The sequence below is a fragment of the Oreochromis niloticus genome, linkage group LG18, assembly GCF_001858045.2.
Source record: "Oreochromis niloticus isolate F11D_XX linkage group LG18, O_niloticus_UMD_NMBU, whole genome shotgun sequence".
NCBI classification, from domain to species: Eukaryota; Metazoa; Chordata; class Actinopteri; order Cichliformes; family Cichlidae; genus Oreochromis; species Oreochromis niloticus.
In genome coordinates this window covers 22,712,934-22,733,839 of record NC_031982.2, presented here as the reverse complement: position 1 = coordinate 22,733,839, position 20,906 = coordinate 22,712,934, and the positions used below count along the sequence as shown (strand labels likewise).

General features: G+C 44.8%; 1 protein-coding gene across 1 annotated transcript in view; it reads left to right on the top strand.

Moving 5' to 3' along the window:
* Positions 1 to 20,906, top strand: part of skila (SKI-like proto-oncogene a) — a 36,073-nt gene that overhangs the window by 5,613 nt on the left and 9,554 nt on the right. Inside the window, 3 exon segments of the mRNA XM_025900680.1 lie at positions 16,547 to 16,639; positions 17,218 to 17,306; positions 19,288 to 19,430. Of these exon segments, the coding sequence (XP_025756465.1) occupies positions 16,547 to 16,639; positions 17,218 to 17,306; positions 19,288 to 19,430 (325 nt within the window).

The window sequence follows — 20,906 nt, the reverse complement described above, 5'->3', positions numbered from 1 at the left end:
ACCACAGATTCAGGTGCTGAGGTGATTATTTTTCTAATTTATTTTTTTTCTCAGTCAAAGTTTTTTTTTTTTTTTTTTTTTTTTCTCATTTTCTTCTTCTAGTTAAAACCCCACAAACACCACGTCCTGGTGTTTGTGGGGTTTTGGTTTCAGTGGAAATGGTGTTTGCAGGGTTAACAGCAGTGGTGAAATTTTATGTAACAGCCATGCTGGTGTTGACAGAGACATACAAAGTCACAAATGGCTAAAATTCCTGGAAAGATGTTTGCATGAGAGTGTCCAGGAAGCAGGTGACTTGATAGAGGATGCCAGTATAAACTTCACACCCCTCCCTCCTGAACAGATTTACGAGTGTGTGAAAGGTCAATGACCGGAGGAACACGATGACCTCGTACTGAAGTCAGGACACAGGGGCTCTCCCTTCTCGTTCAGCCACTCTCTGTTTGTGTATTCCTGTAATGAAAGTGTACGTTAACTGAACAGGAAGTGAAACAGACGGACGTGTCTCTCACCCTGAACATCCTCCAGACTCTCTGTGTCCAGCCGCCTCCACCGCACTGGCTGCGTGACTCATAGTTTCCACATCCCAGTGGATGTTGGTGGACGGCCAGGCAGGCAAGCTCATAGTTGCGTATTCTTTTTAGAAAGATGGCTCGCCTTTGTGCGCGTTGGTCTAACCCCATTTACAAGCAGTTTTACCAGATATCTCTGGGACCTCATAGAAAACTAGAGGGGAGCTTTCTGGAATGCCCCCCCCCCCCCCCAGTCCCAAATCCTGCTCGGACTGTTTGGCTTAAAAAGGTGCAGTTAAAAACTCCAGGACCTGCGCTCCATAAAGGCGCTTTGTGCCTGGAGGCAGTGCTAGCCTGTCTACTGATCCCTGCTGTGTAAACAGTTTACTAGACACAACCAACGCACACAGCAACAAGCTGAAACCTTATGACCTCAGGGTTTGTTACAGACACTCATTCTTTAGATTGAGATATCATCTGGGGCTGTTTTTATTTGGGTATTTTTTTTTTCCTCTCTGTCAAGACAGGAAGTCCCAACTTTAAATTTGATAATCACCCCCCCCCCCCCCCCCCCACACACACACACCCAACACTACCTTGTGAAATTGTATTGCATTAGTGATTGCCAAACATCTCAATAAAAAAAATTCTCAGTTGTACTCATTTTGTCTGGGTTTTTTTTTTTTTTTTTTTTTTTTTGTTCTTTTAAGATGGTTCCTCATATTTTTAAAGCCATTTTCAAATGTATTGTGTAAATAAGCTCATGCTACTCAAAAGGTTTTTTACAGTATAAGCGAGAGAGGAAAGAGCAGTGGTTTCAAACTCAGAAACAATCTGATTTGATATTTTGGTCTTGTTTCCTAACTCTAATGAGCAGCCCCAACATGGTGGGTGTAGCAGTTTGCTGCTTTTCTTTTTTGCCTCAGCCTTGTTTGTAGCGTTGCGTTGGCCCCGAGTCAGAAGTGTCAGACGGAGAGAACAGCCTTCCTCTGTCTGTCTCCCTGGCCGGGTTGACACAGTGGCTGCGGCACAGACGGCAGACAGCTGCATCTTTCTGGCTTCCTCTATTTGCTATTTGGAAACCAGTGACTTCATTACCGCAGACCGGTGCAGCTGGACTCTCTGGCTGTCTCCTGGGCTGTTTGTCTGTCTGCTTGTCAGTCTTTCTCTTGGGCGGTATGTAATTGGATTTTGGCGAGCATGCTAATCGTTCGCTGCGCCTGCCTTCTTCATCTCCCTCCCCTCGACATTCAAACTGCCTGCCTTCTCTTGGATTCCTGCCCTCAGACCCGCAGTCTGGTCTTCACGCTGCCACCCATTGCTCACCATTACCCCCTTTCTCCCAACTCAGACGTTCTCACATGTATCTGTAAACAGTCAATGCCCCCTCCCTGGCCCCAATTGGCGAACAGTAGCAAAGTAGGCAGCCAAATGACCCGATAAGTCAATCGTTACATAAGCAATAAGACCACTTGTGCGCTTCTGCGAGGTGGATGGGGAGGAAAGGCCAGCGCCTATTGATCGGGTCTCCTTGATGGATATGGCGAGTTGCCGGGTGACACGGACGCTGAATAGGGTGAGGGTGGGGTGGGTGGCAGGGGAGGGTGCATCAAGAGGAGAGGGAGGAAGGAGGAAACAAGAAGAGTGAAAGGAGCAGACTCTTTTTTTTTTTTTCTGTTTTTTTTTACAGAGGGCACAGCCGGTGTTACATAAGTTCCTGTCTGTGTTCAGACATGCGAATCAGTGTCCCAAGTTCACTTCTCTACTGCTTCTGCTGTCACATGGATTCATTTGAAGCAGCATTGGGCAACACGGTATCTTTGGCCCCCTGAGGGCAAGACACTTGAGCAAATAAGAGAAGTAAAGGCTATGAAAGGATGTGAGGTTAAAGCCAGGACACATCGCCCTGGATATGGTTTACTCACAAACCGCTCCACTTTTTTTTTATTTATTTATTTTTTGGGGGTGGGGGTTTGGCCTCTGGCCTCAAATTTCCTTTCTTCCAACGTGAAAATTAACCTCAACCTCAAATGTTGCTTGTAACAGCCCTCTTTATTGGCCAATCACATGCCTGCTAGCTTGTATTTCCCCAGCTAACAAGAAGGACACACATACACATATTTCTGTGTCTGTTTGTGCATTTTCCTTAGAACAATTGTCCCCTTATACTGAATACACGGCCGCTTTTTGGACGCTGGCCCACACTAACCTACAGTCTATTAGGCCTGTATGTAGTTTGGTGTGGGAGACAGTCTGTGTATAACGAGCCATGCCTTGGCCCATGTTTGCAGCCTGTTGTAAAAGGGGCCCCTCAAGGTAGGAGGGGTTGAGCCGAGGGGCCTCTGGTATGTCATCGTCAGGTCAGTGCCAGTATCATAGCTCTATAACAGAGTTGCAGCTCGCTGGAGAAGTGCCCAAACCATTACTTCCTAGTCTTTGTCTGAAATGGATAAGAATCGTCCTTTAAAGTTTTAGGTTTCACATGACCACCGGCCTCTGCCACAGTTCATCAGCCTGTGCTGTTCACCACAGCCCCACATTTAGAAATGTACCATCAGTGGGCTGGAACAGCTGCTGCTCTTTATTTTGGATAACAAAGTAAAAATAAGAGGATACTGTGCTGCTCCGGGCCTGACGTGAGCCTGCCACAGCAGTGGGCAGAACAGACAGGTCTGTCCAGATACAGCGGAGCCTCTGCCACGTCCGCCAGCACTCACAGACTAAACACACTTGCCAAGCCCCTCCCCGCTAAACGTCCTGCAGGCTTTTAAAAGAACCCTCGACCAATGGCCTATTTGCATGTTCGCTGCGCTCTCGCTCGCTCGCTCCCCCTCAGGGCGCCAGACCAGTTTGCTGCTTCTGAGGAAAATGAGAGTGAGAACAGTGGGGCTACGAGTTCAAACAAGATTGTAAGAAGAGAGAGGTTTCTGGATCAAAACACGCCTGACTCGTTTGCTTAGTTGGCTTTAGAAGAGAACAGAATAATGAGGAGTTTTGGTATTAATTCATCGATGTGTTGACGAGAAGATTAACTGTCCACTGTCACGTCTTCCTGACAGACAGCCGGACGAGCAGGTTGTGCGTGTTGTGAGCTGGGTATGCTGGTGGGTGTACTGTAAAGGGGCTGTGTGTGTGTTGTGTGCAAGCGGAGAGAACGCGTTTGCATTTGAAAGACTCCTCTGTGCGGCCTCCCGGTGGGAACGGTGATTAATGAAGATATAAATGGAGAACCCCAGAGACGCCGCTTTCCATAGGAGCACCATGTACACATCAGACAGTACACGTAGACGCCCGGCATATAGGCAGTGTTACAGTTTCTCCCACAGCCCCAATCTCCGAGACAAGCAGATAAACAACGGATATCAAAGGCGTGTCGTTGAATCCCAATGGGCTGCCAACCGCAAGCCTGGCCAACACGCATATCAGTCATGCATACTGCAGTTCTGTGAAAATCAGGTGGAAATGCTGATTAATAAATCCCCATTTATTTCCCTGATGGGTAACGACTTGTTGTTTCCATACAAGTGTGTTCCTGCCTGTTTGATTTTCTCTCCATTTGCCTCTATCAATCTGAACCTGCTTAAGTTGCGATGCCTAGTTATGACCTTAAGCTTGGAGCCCCAGATTGAAGCATAGTGAACCTCAGCAAAGTGCAAACCCGCCAGGCTTGGTTAGGCGATTGCTTGCTCTAGAAGTCCTTCACTTTGAGGCGTCACCTTTGCTCCACTTACATCAAACACTTTCCAGTGGTGTCTTTCCCTTTCAGTCTGTATACCCTGTAAATCCTCCTCTCTCCAGGAGACTGGGTGATGTTGCTCAGGGCAAAGCTGTGAAGTTAACAACTGGGAAACAGACTGCATTAATAAGGATGGGGAAAAGGGACATTTTAAGCTTTGCCCAGTCTCCTCTCTTCCCCTTTTCTCTTGATGTGTTTATCTCTCTGCTATTCCCACCTGAAGTGACGACACTCATGGGACTCATCCGTCTCTGGGATGTTTCTTAAGCCACTAGACATGCACACATGCAAACATACAGTCTTCTTTGTACCATATCCTCCTGGGGTCCAAACCAGCTCATCTAGATACTGTAAATGGAGGACTCCTGGATCTGGATTTCCCTCTGGATCTCCAACAGCCCCACTGTAACTCTTCACAACCTAAACTAAGTAGCAGACAGTCCTTGAGGTTGTTGACCTCCAGATGCAATTAATTACCTAACAGCATCCATAAAAGGTATAATGTGGGTTTTTATTTGAGTATACTTAAGCTATGGGAGGATAATTAAGGGTTGCACGGGTTGGGGCTTTGGAGTGCACTTCAGCATCCTTGCACGCAAGCTAAGAGAAAAGTCTCTCCATCGCCACCGAGCAATAAAGTGACGTGTCAAACATTGTAGCACTTATTCTTTGCGTGTCCAGCTCTTCTTTTGGGCTTTCATGTAAAAAGAAAAACTTTGACTTTATCCTTTGACGAGTTCCTTGTTCCTTGTGGTTAACAGTCTGGCTACAGTTTAACCAATTCCTGTGACAAGTGCACTTTGTTATGCCAGACATTTTAACTGTCATCACTATCAAAATGTGCTGGCTGAAACGCATCCTGATTCCAGATGAGGCCGAAAGCAGAGCAGTTCTTCGTAAGAGTGACTCACGCTGAGTGAAGATTTCTAGCCTTCACAGTGTACTGATGGCAAATTTTTGGCAAGGTTGCCTTTTTTTGTCAGCTGCTCTGGCAGACATCCAAGCTGCCTCATTTTCTATTCTGTAAAGCAGCAGAGGAGCGAAGGCTGACCCTGAAATTTCAAACCCCAAAACTCTCAAAGTTTTGTGTTATCGGAGCTGGATGACAGAAGCCTCGACACAGGCTTTGAATGTGTTTGCGTGATATCTTTTATTAGAGCGATGAAAGCGCAGGCTAGTGTTTGGATGACACAGTGCGGAGTCTGTGATTTAAAGGAAGTCAAAGGGTCATACTCAGTCAGAGAAGCAGCCAGACTCTCACACACAAACCCAACCAGAAACCAGCCACTTCCTCCCCCTCACCACGCCAACCCTATCCTGCAGCGTGAGTCACGGCGCTCCATCCGTGCTGCGGTCTGCTCTCCACTCATCAGCGTCACTGTGGAGCCAGGACAAAGATTTATCACCGCCCTGGTCTCTCACTCAGTCTGTTTGATCTGCACCCAGGTGTGTTCACTTAGAGCTCTGACTCAACCGTAATGAGATTTGCCAATCCCAACTGTGCTTTTCTTCGGCTGCTGTCAGAGCTTGCATCAGACATCGAATGTGTCTTGTGTCTTAATGAAGGAAGTCTGGCGATCGAGTTCACCTGTCATAGGCTCTGGTACATGAAGCTCGGTGCAGACAGGGTGGAAATTAACAGCAGCCTTTGGCCAAATGTCGGGAGGATTTCTATGTGCAGGTTTCATCTTTTCAGTGAACCACATTCAGGAAGAACATTTAAATTTTGCAAAGGTCTTCAGAGGGTTATTTTGAAAGCCAGAGCTTGTGAGGAAAAATGGAGGAAGAGTGACGGGAGCTGATGGATTTGCATTATGGGAGCTGTGTTTGTATGAAGGAGAGAGGGAGAGATGGAAAGGGTGTTGAGCCTGAGGGGCCCAAATAGCAAAGCCAAGCTGCCCATGCAGAGAGGGTGCAGTGGAGGCTTCAAACAAGCTCCTGCATGTAATATGGATGAGACCGGAGCTCCCTGCAGAACAGTCAGAGGACCTAGGGCCAGTTTGGATTTAACTGTCTGCCTTTCCATGTGTCTGTGATAGATTTTACCCTGCGGGTCGTTTTGGCCAGGTGGAGCTTTCTGTTTGTAGCGACCGGGATAGCCTCCTTACTCCATGTCTCTCCACCCCCCATCCTTCCCTCCTCCTTCCCACCCCCCTTCCTCTGGCCTTGTTGCAGACAACGATGGCCAGCCAAGCACTGACATTTACTGCAGTATTCCATGTTACAACTGAGCAAGAAGTAAACAAACCGCAGATCGATATGTACGCATACGAGGCCCAGTAAAAGAGGGTTTTAGTCAGGGGCGACTCCTGCAGTAAAACCTTTAAACCTCTCATTTAAACACCTACTTCACTGTGAGGCACTTGTTTTTGCTTCCCTCTTCAAAGGGCAAGTGCATTTGTTTCTATTTTTCACCGGACTTTTCTTCAAATGACAATTTGGGATAAATTAATGCGGGATTGTTTCCTATTTAGCTACCGAACGGCTGTTCGAAGCAGTCTTCAGCATGCATTAGGAGGCCTTTCAGTGGGTGCTGTGTAATTCATTGCAAAGAAAAAGGGTCGGGCAGTGTCTCCATTTTGTTTTTTTGTCTCTCTCTCCCTCTCTCTCTCTCTCTGTAGTGATAGCAGTGCAATGCTGGCTTGCTGACAGCCTCTCTCAGCTTTCAGTCTGCTTAGCAACGCTCGTCCTCTCTGCAGCTCTCTCACTCCCCTCTATCTCCAAGCACTCCCGAGTTGTTTCATCCAATATGAATAGTAAGCCAAGTTCCCTTATATAGAAAACCAGGCAGCTGATTTGTGTTTTTTGATGGCAACAGCAGAGTGTGTCCGTCTTCGTCCCTAATTGCAGATTTGAACTAGTAGCCTACCTCTGCACAGCATCCTATGGTGGCAAGTTTCTCTTTTGGTTTTTAAAGATGTTAAATCTCTGAGACACACACACACACACACACACACACACACACACACACACACACACACACGTGATGAAGTACAGTCATCCACAGAGACGACAAGGGCCCACTGGCCTTATTCTCAGTCGCTGCGTCCTCCTGGGAGAACGAAGTGTGTCTGCTCGAGTCTGCGTGCACATCGGTGCGCGACAGTTTGCTCGCAGAAACGACGTCATCCTCCTACGTTTTGCTGTGTGAAGGAGCTGCTGTTTGATCAGATGTCTGCTCACTCGCGTGCGCATATGTCTGTGGCTCCTGGCTTGGTTGACTCACATAGGTGAGCCCCCAACAGCTTTCATAATTAACGTACTGGGGTGGGGGTGGGTGTGGGCCCTGGAGAGGAAACGTGTCGCATGCACACTGAGCTGCTGTGCTAGTGATGGTGAGCTCACGTGCGTTCAGTTTGCCCTCTGTATTTGAGTTGGGTGAAGATTTAAAAATAAAAATTAAAAAAATCACACCCTCATTTCCAGGATGAATGTTACTAGACACGTTCACTACAGGCCTATAATGCATCACGTTAATCTAATGACTTACCTTGAGTAGATGGGAGTCAGAACCATCACACTCGCATAATATTGCTCTGAACGTGACATGAACCTGGTGAGAGTTTTGTTTTTAATGTTTTTCTGTCTCTCTGCAGCAGGGAGAGCAACTAAATTACATTTCAGATATCATAGATCTTCCTCAGAATGCTACAGCCAGTCTCTCTTTTACAAGGCTGAATCATATTTCCTTTCTAAACCAGTCGTGTGATTATGCCTAAAATTGTATTATTTAGCAACACACACTGTCTGTTCATCACTATTAATCACTGTAGCGCAGGCTGATGATTTCAAGTGTGACATAATGCAGTTGTACTTCTTGCCACTGATGCAATGTCTGTGGATAACAACCACACAATGCCTTTGAGTGTGCCAGATTTCAAAGGGATTTCTTATATGTACTGTACCTTTTTCAAAGGTGAGAATTTGAAACCCAGCAAACATTTTTGTAGGTGTTTGAGCTATGAGGCGTTTCCTTATATTTTTTTTTTTTCATAGACACTGTTAAAAGTACTAGATGCTCAATAAACATGACTAAATGTTCAATGTACGAGCTTTGTGCATGCAATCCCTATGAGCCAAACGCTCAGCCTTTAAACTGCTCTAAATGCTCAACTATTCAAACCTTCTGTTTACTGGGAGCAGCCAATCAGAAGAAAGCTTGTTTAAAGCTAGCGAAAATAGAAGCTTGAACTGATGTGTTTTACTAACACCCAATATAAGACTGACTCATTCAAAGATACTCTAGTGGAGTCCAAGAATAAGACTAGAGTTGAAAATGAGCAAAATAGAGCTGTCCTTTTGCCCAAAATGGTGAGATATCACTTGTTTAAGCAAAGGTAGATATCTACAGGTTTATCTGTTTCACAGGGTATTTTTGAATTATGGATTGGTCGATTAAACTATTTCATGTTGTTTGGCGCAACCTTTCTCTTTAAAGCACTTTTTAAAAAAAACGTTATTTATTCAACTGTAGTTGACATTTTCTCTTCGTTAAAAGGGTTATACGATTACAGAAAAATCCAGTTTTCTGTCAGCTATCACCCTCCCATTTTGACCCTGGAAAACTGGTATTATCCAAAAAGTCAGTGGCAAATTAATCATTTTCACCAGAAGTATTTTTTCACCCTCTACAATAATATATAGAGTGTCACAGGGGCTGTATGTATGTGAGGTGTGGGGGTGGGGATTACCTTAGTCTGTGCAGCCGACATAGTGTATTCCAGTCAGACAATTTGTCCATTCATGAGGTAACATCATTACAACCCTCCACATACACTGCTTTGAACACACACTGGAAGCTGCCGCCTGGGAGTTGACGGTGAAACATGAGAAACGGAGAAAGGAGGGGAGCGAGATGAATAGAAAAATTGATCGAGCGAGCTTCAAGAGGCGCCTTTTTGAGAAAAATTGTAACAGTTTTTTTTTTTTTTTTAATGTGAAGGATCCCAGAGAAATAGTGTTGCCACTCTCCAAATTAAACCCCCGTCTGCTGTAAAGCTACAGTCGGTGGACAGTAGATTGTGCGTTTATTAGTGGGGAGAGATGGCTTTTATAACTCGCTTCATTTTCTGCCATAGACTGCCCATTAACCGTTTCTCCACTGGGTCCCATTTGTTCTCGCAATCAAGGCTGCGGTGTATGGATTGTAAAATGGCTGACTGGAACTGTAGCTGTTAGAGGAAGGAGTTCAGCATGTTGTCAGGGAGAGGAAAAGCTGTGTGTGTGTGTGTGTGTGTGTGTGTGTGTGTGTGTGTGTGCGTGTGCGTGCGTGCGTGCGTGCGTGCACCCGCGTGTGTGTGTGTTTGACGTGCGTGTGATGACTGTCTAGACAGAGTGCCTTTGTGGCGCAAAAATGTACTCAAGGCCCGAAGCCAAACGCAAGTTGGGAATGAACCTGTTCTTATCTGTGGGGGGTGTGTGTGTGTGTGTGTGTGTGTGTGTGTGTGTGTGTGTGTGTGTGTGTGTCTGTCTCGAGCATGACTGGTCTGGCTTATGCTTATCAGTGTGCTTGTCTGGCTTTAGTCTTACCCTTTGTGTTTGGAAAGAGGGAGGAACAGGTGTGTGCGTGTCTGGGGGAAGGCACAGACAGACACGCAGTCACATGCTGTCGTTCTGTCTCCTCATTTGTCTCGGCTGCCCTCCTTTTTTTATTTCCTGTTTCCTTCTGTCACCTGTTTGTCTAAGCGTCCACCTGTCAGACCTGTCCTCATGTGTGCCCTGCTCTGTTTTCTTTCCCGCTTATCTGGCGTTGCAGTGCCAAAGTGAATGAAAAATTTAGTTGAGCAATCTCCCGAGTATCTCAAGTTAAAATGTAACTGACATTTGTCAGGAACCGAACAGCCAGACCTCGAAGTGATCTCATTTCACTATGCTGAGTTAATCACAGAGCCGCTACCAAAAGTGTATTCCTTTAATTGCCCCACTTTGCTGCCCGGTTCCCTTGTGGGCTGTTATTGATTTGGCTGCTGAAACAAAGTGTGGCTCCCAGTCCGTGGATAAATGGCTTACTGGATTAAGACCTCCATATAAAACCCTCCAGCGCCTGTGTCTATGTATGGGGGCCAGGTGGGACCACCAGAGCACCCAGTAAAACCCAAATCAAACCCAGAAGACCGGCCCACAGTTGTCTGATCTTAATTGCAGGCAAAGGGATAAGCGGCTAAACCACGGTGGAGGTCGATGGATATAAAAAATTTTGATTCGAGTGGGAGCTGCACAGAGAAAGTGGTGTTGCTGCAACCACAGATTATTTCTATATTTTCCCAAATGCACAGTATGTTGTTTGATCTATTAAAAACTATGGATGCACAGCTATCGGCCAGAACCCTGTGGCTGATAGTTATCTCTCGTAGAGCTGAAAGATTTTAATATATGTCAGTTATTTGTTGTAAAGAAGACAGCTTTGTTTCCTTGGAACACAACAGGGAAATGAAGTGAATAAAAACACTCGACAGTACTTTAAACATTGTGCCTACCTACTTAAAGGATCACAAAACAATGGAAAAGTCTGAGCCGTTTGGTGATTTTTGAGTAAATAGTGACTTTACAGAGATAAATAAATGTGCCTTGTTTTTGCAGTTCAGCCAGGAAGTGTATATAAAACGATGTATCTCTTGCTCGATCTTTGACACAGTTGACGACTACAGCAGTACAGGATGTGGTCTAGAAACAGACAGGGTGTGACTGTCTCTCCGAGTGTGTCTGCGTACGTGTGTGTTCCTAGTGCTATCTCACTGCCTAAAGAAACGCGCACACACACAATTTTCACTTCCTCCTCTGAGAGGAAAAAGGAGAATAAGCCGCATCACTTTGTCGTCGTCCTCCTCCTGCTGCTGCTATCCTTTCACCATCTCCATTCCTCTCCTGAATGCCAGGCACATGAATGATTGGAGGATGGGGGCGCACTTACATTCCCGTCCCCTGAAATGGGGTTGTGGTGTTCGTCTGGGTTTTCTTTCAGTTTTCATACCCAGCAACTGATGTCACGGTTTCAGCAGATGTGAAGAGAGTGGTTCCCAGCTGTGTGTGTGTGTGTGTGTGTGTGTGTGTGTGTGAGGGCACAGAAGGGTTTTTAATAACACACAAACACACTGCTGCTGTGGGATGAAAGGTCAGATCAAGGCTTGCACACTCTTTATTATGGCCTAGATAAGATTTTCCATCAGGCATGTTAAGACTTGCTGTTGTGTTTGTGTGAGCTTTTTATATCCTGGGCAGGGTTTTGAAGTTTTAACACATCTGTAGTGTTTTCTCTGAAGAACGAGCAAAATATTTATAGCGAAGGTAATCGCAACTAATGATTATTTGCATTGGCAAGTAATCGTTTTTTTTCCCCCTAGAAAATGGTGAGAAATATTACTCAAAATGACGTAAACCATCTCTTTTTTTCAGTAAAACAGAAAGGGACGGTTTACTTTAAAGGTGACACATCATGCTTTTCTTATTTTCTTCTCTGTATATACTGTTACAATGCTGGACACTCACATTAAACATGGTCAGACTTTGAAATAATGAGGTCAGCGTATGTGCACATAATCCCTATGAGCCAAAAGCTCAGGCTTCAGACTGCTCTAAACACTCAGTTTCAGGTAGGATTTTCTACTTTTGGCTCTGTATGATGTCAAACACTGGGTATATTTTATTCTGTTGTCGTCACGCATTCACACGGCTTTTGCTGTGAGCACACAAGCCCAACTAAACCTTCTGTTTGCGAAGAGCAGCCAGTCAGGAGGAGTTAATACAGCTTATTTCAGAGAGAGGCTCGTGATAAGATAAACAGAGATTATTTTGATCTGCGAGTTTTGCAGACCTACTCCAGTAGAGTTCACGGATCTGAAAATGAACTGTAACTTCTTTTTACATAAGAAGTTCCTGAAATCGTTTTCTGTCAGCTTATCGTGCAAGTTTGAGCTGAAGTAACCTGTGACTTTCCTGAGATTTGTTAACTAACAGAGACCGCAAGTGCCAGTTTGCTCCATCACACGTGTATGTGTTTGTTAGAGGGGTAAGCCCGGTGTGTGTTTTATTATGCATGTATGGGGACCGGATGTGTATTTATAGCAAAGAGTAACTGCACGCGTGTGTTTATATGCACTGAGACAGCAGTCATTTAGTGGGTCCACGTGACAGGAGTGGAGCGGCGCTTGACCTCGGGCTTGTTTGCTCTGTGTGTGTGTGTGTGTGTGTGTGTGTGTCAGTCTGTTGGTTCATATGTGGTTCATAGAAATTTCTTATAAATTACACCAAGAGTAGGAAAAGCACACTCTTCTTGTTGTCTTGTCAGGATGAGCTGAAGGAGACTCACTTAAATGAATTGGAGTCCTCAGGTATGAAGAAATTCACTGTCAACTTTTTGTAGGTTGACAGCCTTCACCCCAGTCAGGCAGCAGCTCGTTGGCAACGTGGCGAGCTATGGAATCTACTTCATCTTGTTTCTAGCAAAAATGAACAAAAACCTCAACCAGCTGCAAAAATGCGCAAAGTTAGAGGATCTTTTATTTTTCCCTGCTCACAGGAGAATGCCATGCTGCCTTTGAAATGCTCCTTTGCTGTGCATTTTAAGCTGAGGAGAGTAAAAAGCCAGCTGGTACTCTGGGTTTAAACGAGATGTTTGTTGCTGGAAGAACACAGCAGAAATACATGCAGGGCTATCGCTTAAATACATTTGCTCTGCCAGACTGTGCATGCTAATGTACAGTCATGGGTGTCTGCGTAGTAAAGTGCCGCTTGTTACTGTTTGATTTACTGGCACTTTACAAAGACACACAGACACACATTAGAAAAACCACTTTCTACTCCATTAATGCGTCTGCTGCAGAAATGTCACGTATGCTGAAAAAAATGGGTCACTGTGAGTTCACATGGCTGCGGCTACATCCAGCTACACAGTGGTGGGACAAGCCAGCGTGAAGCTGCAGCAGCAGGCAGACTGCTGGTGATTAGGATCAACAGGGCAGAGTTCAGCCGAGTGAGTGTGTGGAATGCTAATCCACATTGTCATAAGGCGAGCTTCAGCTTGACAAAGGGCGGGAGACATAAGGGGGTTACGTGTGTGTGTGTGTGTGTGTGTGTGTGTGTGTGTCGCAGAGGCAGCCCAGATAAGAGAGGTACTTCGTTATTGCAGATTAGGACCCAGTAGTAGTGTGGTGTGTTTTTAATAAAGCAAGGTGGGGGGTGGGAAGGTGAGGAAAATGGTAGTAGTGCCGAAATGTGCAAACGTTTACACCAGCACATATTCATTAAGGAAGAGAGAGTGCAGAGCAGCAGGAATAATGAGCAGGGGTGTGTGCGTGTGAGTGGGTGGTGGGCGTTAAGCCGTCAGCTGTCAGGTATGCAGGAGTCACTGGGAGAGACAGGCAGCCATTAGTGTAGCACACACATGCATGTTTGTTTGGTCTGTGTGTGGATACAGAACATACAGAAGTAATGGCCCACCTGCAGCCTTGTTCTTTTACTGTGTTTTCTGGGAGTTTCTCACATTTATACTAAAACCCAGACCCCAGGAGTTTCCTTTTGAAGGGTGACTATGCATGTAACCTCCATTTGTCACACAGACTGTATATCAGTGATTGCCAAAGTGTGGCCTGCGGCCTCTCTGAGGGCAGTAAAGGTACTGCAGGTTGACCTAGTGATTTGTATTCAATTCTTAAGTTGTTTTTAATTCATGCCTTCTAAACTTTTATATGACTCGATCAAATCAAAGATTGAATCAAATTATAATCCTTTTGGTTTAATTCTTATAACATTTTATAGGATAACATTTATTGGGATACTTTTTGGACTGCGGTTTAATAAGTAGTTTAAAATTTGAAAACAAAACTAATGAAACAAAGCCATGGGTTTAAATGTTATTTTTTATTTATTTATTTCCTGGTGATTTTCCTTTGGTGGAATTTCTAGACTTCTTTGGTTGGTGTCAGATATGAGGAAAAAACCCTGGACCTTAATCTGTTCTCTGTCCTTAACCATAAAACCTACAGTCTTGACCCTCAAACAGCCCCAAACTGAGCATTGGCCAAAATTTCCTCGCTTTCCAGTAATGTCCTCGCTCCCAAGGTCTAATTGGTCCTTGCGAATACAGCTGCACGCACACGCATACACAGGAGGGTGCAGACCTAGCCTTTAATGAGCTGTCAGTCGTCTTAGCAGCCAAACATCTGTCGTTGTAGAGGTCAAGCAGATGAAAGACCTCTGTATGACCTGACGTTAATATCAGTTAAGCCCACGCGCTCCCTCTCTATGTGTTTGACACACACACACACACACACACACACACACACACACACACACACACACACACACACACACACACACACACACACACACACAGACCATTCTTTACATTGGACAGACTCAGCCGGTGAAGACCGCCACACCACTGCAGTGGTTACATCGTGGTTTCTGTCAGTCCTCCTTCTCTCTGTCTCTTCCCTGTCCCCCCTCTCTCTCTTTCTGAGCTGTTCACTTTGTCCCTCCCCCCTCCTCCACTCAGTGCTGCAGTGCTGGAAGGGGAAAAAAGGGGGGGGGACAGAAAGCAAAAACACACCAACCACAAGCACTCACAAATGATCGAGGTCCCGTCTGTATACACACAGTCTCACGGCCACACCTGGCTCACACATACTGCTCCAGCCTTTTAACATTTGCATGCACATGCTCATTCATGCATGGCCTTGTAAATAAGGGACTATCCCCCTACATACAGTTTAGAAAAACTCTCACGCAAATCACTACTACTAGTTTTTTTTGTTTTGTTTTTTTTGCTGATGCGTATAGAAATTGTGATTTGAGGTGTAGGTACAGAGAGAAACATAAAGTCAGAGGTCACATTCACTTGCGGTGAATTAATTGCAGTTAAAAATAGATGTTGGTATCGACTGTTCTGTGCAAGTAAGATGGCATTTAGAGTTATCTGTGTGTCACATCAATTCTTCGAGGGCCACATGTATTCTTTTAAGAAAGACGCTGTGGCTTCTGTAGGTAGCGAAACAGAAAGTGAATAGATAAATAAAAATGATAATGTGTGCTTCGTGGAATATGTAACAGGTGAATAATTGTGTTTTTTGTAAATAATACATGCTTAAGCTGCTGAATGAGGCTGCTCCTGGACCGGTATAAATGATAAGCGGCTAATGCGTGGCTGTCACAGTTATTTGCTGGCATTGTTCTGAGGCTGTTTAGCGCTGGTAATGACACAAGCTCTTAGCCGGTACAGCACAGAGGAAAATCCTTTAGTCCAGCTGATGAAAAGCTGCCTGTTTATTATTCACTGAGAGCTTGTGTGTCTGCGTTTTGTGGATAAACGTTTTATAGCGGGCTTTAAAAGGGTACTAAGTCAATTATTGATGCTTTCTTTAACTTTATCTTCATTCTGCTCGCTGCTTTCACACTTTTCTCTTCCCCTTCTTCTTTCGTCTCCTTCCTCTTCTTACCATCTCTCTTCTCCCTGCATCTCCCTTCTCAATCCGCTGTCTGTCGGTCGCTGTGGGCTAACTAACGGCTTGCGTTGCGATGCTGTGCATTCTTGTTCCTCTGCTGTCTCTGTTACCTGTCAGTTAGGTAGACCGTGTTTGTGAAATGCATGGAGCATGTGTGTCAGGCCTGCCTGTGACAGATAAGCATCAGCTACATCAGCTTGTGGCCTCTCGCTGAGCGTGACCTGGATATATGCGCAAAAAAAAGCCAACCCAAAACAAAACGGTGAGATAGACAAAACTAGAGGCAGCAGACAGTTTTTACTGAACATCCTCCGAGGGTATGACGCTGACACAGGAATCACAAACGTACATTTTCCTGTACAGCGCGTGTTTTATTCCAGCTGCGTTGCATGTATGCCGATGTCTGACACGCTCAGAAGCGTGTAGCAACAGTCAACTCTCAGCTAGGCTTTTTTTCTGTTTTAGTCATAGGCGACACTCGGCTTATCCGTTTCCTCGCCGCCTTCGTTTTCCTCACAGCCAGCTCAGGCTAGTTCACTTACTTCTACACACATTTGTATCCATCCTTTACATCTTGAGTGTCATTTGTCTCCATTTCCTATCCTTTAAGTGCCATTTGTCTCCATCTTTCCACTTTTGCGTCTGCGCGCCAGGTGTAATTTCTGTCCTCTCCTCGTGCTTCCTCTCATTCTCACCTCTTGACAGATATGCTCATTTTAAGTCGTTCAGACTATTCCAACAAATGTATTCGGTGCAGCGCTACGTCTGTGTCTTTCCCTCTCTCTCTCTCTGCTGTATTTAACCTTGGGGTGTCTTTGCTCGTCTATTTAACCAGCATCTCTCTGTCCTTCTGTTTTCAGAAGGTTGTGGAGGAAGAGAGCCAGGTGAGGAAACCCTCGTTAGATATCTGCTCCACTGGCGACAAGTTGGCTGATGCTGACCCAGCGAGGAAGGTCAGTTGTCATTTCCCTCCCTGTGACCCTGTGACACCTTCTCCCATTCCTTTCCTCCCCCTTCCTCCACGCTCAGGTGCCCCCCCCCAAACCCCCAACCCCCAACCCCCAACCACCACTGACAGACACACCCCCTGCTTACTCATTCATAGCGGCACGCTTCTCCTCTGTTGTGTAGCTACCAAGCTGCTCTGCTCCTTGCCCCCACCCCCGCCGACTTTACATGCAGGGAAGAAGCTTTATCATGATTATCTCTTTCTCTGACTCGTGCGCACACATGCACGTGCCCAGTGTCTCAACTGATGCCTGATGGATGATCCCCCTTTCACATGTATGCATGCATATTAACTATATTATGGCTCCAAGAGCGCCACGTGCAGCACATTTCTTTCTCCTCCCGCTGTCTTTCTCCACGTATTCATGTGTGTGTGCATGTTCATGCATCTGAATGCTTTTGTAATAATTTATCTAATGCGCTGTGAAGGCTGTGCACCAATCAGTAGATCAGGATGGAAGATGTGCAGTTTTGTTTTTGTCATTTTGTGTCACATTTATCTATTTGTTTGTGTTTCCAACAGGGGAAAGCATCTCCACCGACTCTTGTGTTCAACCGGCTTTTCTCAGAAATCAAGGAGGAGCCAGGACACCCCACCCTGGTCCATCCCAGGTACTACACCTTATTAACCCTAAGTCAGTTATTCCAGTAAAAGCTTAGAGGCTTGTAACTATCACATTTCTGATCTCCACTGCACCAAAGAGATCAAATTTCTCCAACAAAGATATAAAGCAGAGTCGAGAAGCAGAGAGCGTGTGGCATTCCGGTTTGATAAATGATGATTATCAGAATATTTTCCTGTTAATAAACAGCATTAATTAACCATCTCAAGCTTAATGCCACTTTTATTTGGTGGTTTTAGAGATGTTGCAAGATGTAGAAGATTCTTCCCTTGATTAGTTGTTTCATCTCTGAAATTTCAATAGCCTGCAGTGGGCTGCCTTTAATACCGTGTGCTGCATGAATAAACATATTCTGTGTGTTTTCATATAAAAGAAAGAAAAGCAGGAAATCAACATGTGTGAGGAGTTTTCCGGTAATTAGAAAATTTTTGGACTTTGTTCAAAAATTTGAAATGTCTGAAAGTATGAATATTAACTTGCATAATCAATGAATGGAGCAGTTGTTGCCCCTCAGATTGTTTTATTTTTCCAGTGTAGAGAACCCTATTAAATCTTGCTGAAGGAGACAAGTGGTATTCACTTTAAAGTTGGTCAAGTTTTACTTGGTTGTCCTAGACAAAATTAAAAGCTGCAGTTATTTAAGGACTTATCGATACCTGAATCTGTGCCAGATGGCCTGGTGTTATCTGTAAAAACCCGGAGAAGAGAGAAGACTCTCCATGCCAGATATTGTAGGTGTATGTTTTTAAGTTTTGTGTTGACTTCGGTTTCTTCCTCTTCTTTTAATTTCTTGTGACTGCACTCCCTCGTCTCCTCCTCCTCTCCCTCACTCGCTCCTTCCTCATTTCGTTTCCAAGCCCTCTGCATCTCCCTCCATCTCTCCATCCCCAGGGGACACCAGCTCTTGTTTAGATGTGGCTCACAGTAATCTGACCCAGATTAAAGCCATAGCTACATGTGACTGCCTTTGACTTACTGACTGCGTGGAGGCCTGCAGACTCCAGGCCAGACAAATTGGAGGGATTATAGCTCTGGTCACCTGCCAGCATCACATGACTGCTACACGTACAAACCAGTCAAGACCAGTTTGCAGTGTGTCTTTTGCATCCCAGAGTTGGTAATAATGCAGCGCCCTAACAGTTGGATGTCGTGCCAGACATCCGCAGCACTTAAAGTCGAATCTGGATTGCCACAAACATCCATTAGTGCTACACTTGTCACATACAAGCCAGGCTTACATTATTCAGTCGCTTCTGAGCCGTTTCATGTGGAGGAGTGGTTTTCATTCAGGCGAGCAGACAGACCAAGCCTTGTGTGTCTGCTTTGGAAGAAAACGAAGCACAGAGTCCCACTGAGCTGCGATTCTTAACCTAGTTCACTGTTTCAGCCTCAGCCCTGTCTGGAGGCGGCTGCTGATGGGGGAGGGGTTCAAAGCTCCTCTCTTCTCCTCCTCTTTCTTTTTCTCCCTCTCTTTAACTTCCCTTCCCACCATGCATCATGAAATAGTGTTGGTTTAGTGGCCTGGGAGTATCTCACAGCACAATCTCTCTTTCTCCCAGTTGTATCCACTACCTGAACATCTGTGATACGCAAAAGATGTGTTTAGGCTGAGATCCTGTAAACATGTGGCAGAGATTTTTTTTTTTTTGATTTTTTTTTTTGCAGCCTTCCCAGCGTCCTTTTACTTTGGGCTAGAGCAAACGCCACATTAGTTAAAGTAGCTGCAGAGTCAATAATTTGTTGTTACGATTATCGCTTCAAAGACAAGATTATGTGAAAGGTGGCGCTAGTTCCTGTATGCCTAGAATAAAAGAGCACAGAACAGATGCTTAATTCAGTCCTTACATATTTAGAAACCAGACAAATGTTGGTGTTAATGAAGAAAATTGTGAATTGATTCAAAATGATTTAAACAGATGATGTTTATTTGAGTGCTTAAATGCCTGCTTTTTTTCCTCTGTTTCTTCCAGTTACTACATGTACACATACGATAAGATGGTGGCTCCCAATGTGTCACTGCGAAGGGAGGCGGAGATGAGCCCCGAGATGCTGAGCGCACTGCTCAAACACCACTACAGTCGCAGAGTGCTGGGCCACGACGAGCCGCCAATGGGTCAGTAATAATACACCCAGCAGAGCTGAATTATTAACCAGCAAAGACGCGTGTAAAGCTTTTTAATGGCTAAACATACACGCTATAACCACTTAAATACACAATCTTGTCTTCAAATTAGGATTAGAAATAAATCAGTGACCATGTTATTGTTGCCCTCTGCCCAAGGGATTTGATGTTGGATAAGCAGGGCAGGAACATGTTTGTTGTCGTGTAAACGAGAAGAAAAATCTGATCAGAGATGATGCGACTTCCTCCGACACAAAGCTGCCAAGATAATCTGACTTCATCATGCTTTTTGGAAACCATACAAATCAGCCAAATAGAACAACAAATAAGATCATACCCTTTCTTACTTGACCTTCTTGTGAAATTAAAAGGAACAGCTGACGCTCTGTAATTATGTTCAAGTGAAAAGCTGAAAATGGCAGAGCCGATAATGGGCCAAAAGGCAGGAAATTGCTTCTAGTGTATCCATTTAATAACAGGCCTTAGATCTCCAGCAGTTAATAAGAGCTGCACATCTGCAGAGACACGGAGTCTAGCTGCAGAACCCAGCGTGAGTGGGCAGGTAGAGGAAGAGCTTCTGTACACAGATCGTCTTTCTTTAATTAACAGTGTCAGACATGAAGATGGAAAGTTACTTGGACTTTGACTAATTAAAAAGCAAAAAACTGACTGGAGGCACACACATGCACATTCAGACTTTTGCTGGCTTTAACAAGACAAAAAACAACATTTACATGGAGTATGTTAATATTCATCTCTCAGAAAGGTGTGTTCCACTATTTTCTAGCTGGAAGTTGTCAAACCAGTGCTCGTATAAACGCTTTCCACAAACCCTCAGCACGCACGATATTTGCTTGTTACAGTAGTTTTCAAACATTTTTGTGTCATCAAAATTGCCCTAAAAAAATGAGCCATATTCACAGCTGTGCAAAATAACCGCTCATATTTTGCACAGTGCCATCTGATACATTAGCAGTTCTATTTATTTTTTTTTTTAAGTTGTATTTGCAGATGCATCTGGACTGAGCATGCAGCTGCGTTCCACTAGCATATAACTCACTCACATGTTCAAACAGTCTTTCTGCCACTGCTGGTAATCGGAGTAGGTTACTTTTCTCTTAGAAAGGTGATGTTGGTTTCCGAGCACCATATTAGCATTAGCCAGCTTCTTCTCACTCTCGGGCTGGGTGCTATTGACATCCCAAGCCCATCCAGTTGGGGCCATAACATGTAACATAACAACTTTCACCAGCAGTTTTCCTCTTCAGGTGGTATGTCACACTGTGTGGTTTGATCCGTTTTCCCACCTCAGAGTTTTGTTATCCAGCTCACTTGTGTAATAATTCCCACCATCCTGCAACTGCACGAATGGACTCGGTGTTCCCTTTCACACAAAGATTTCTAAATGAAAAGAGCTGGTCTCTGTACAGCTAAATGAGTGCAGACAAAGTCCTGACACAATATATT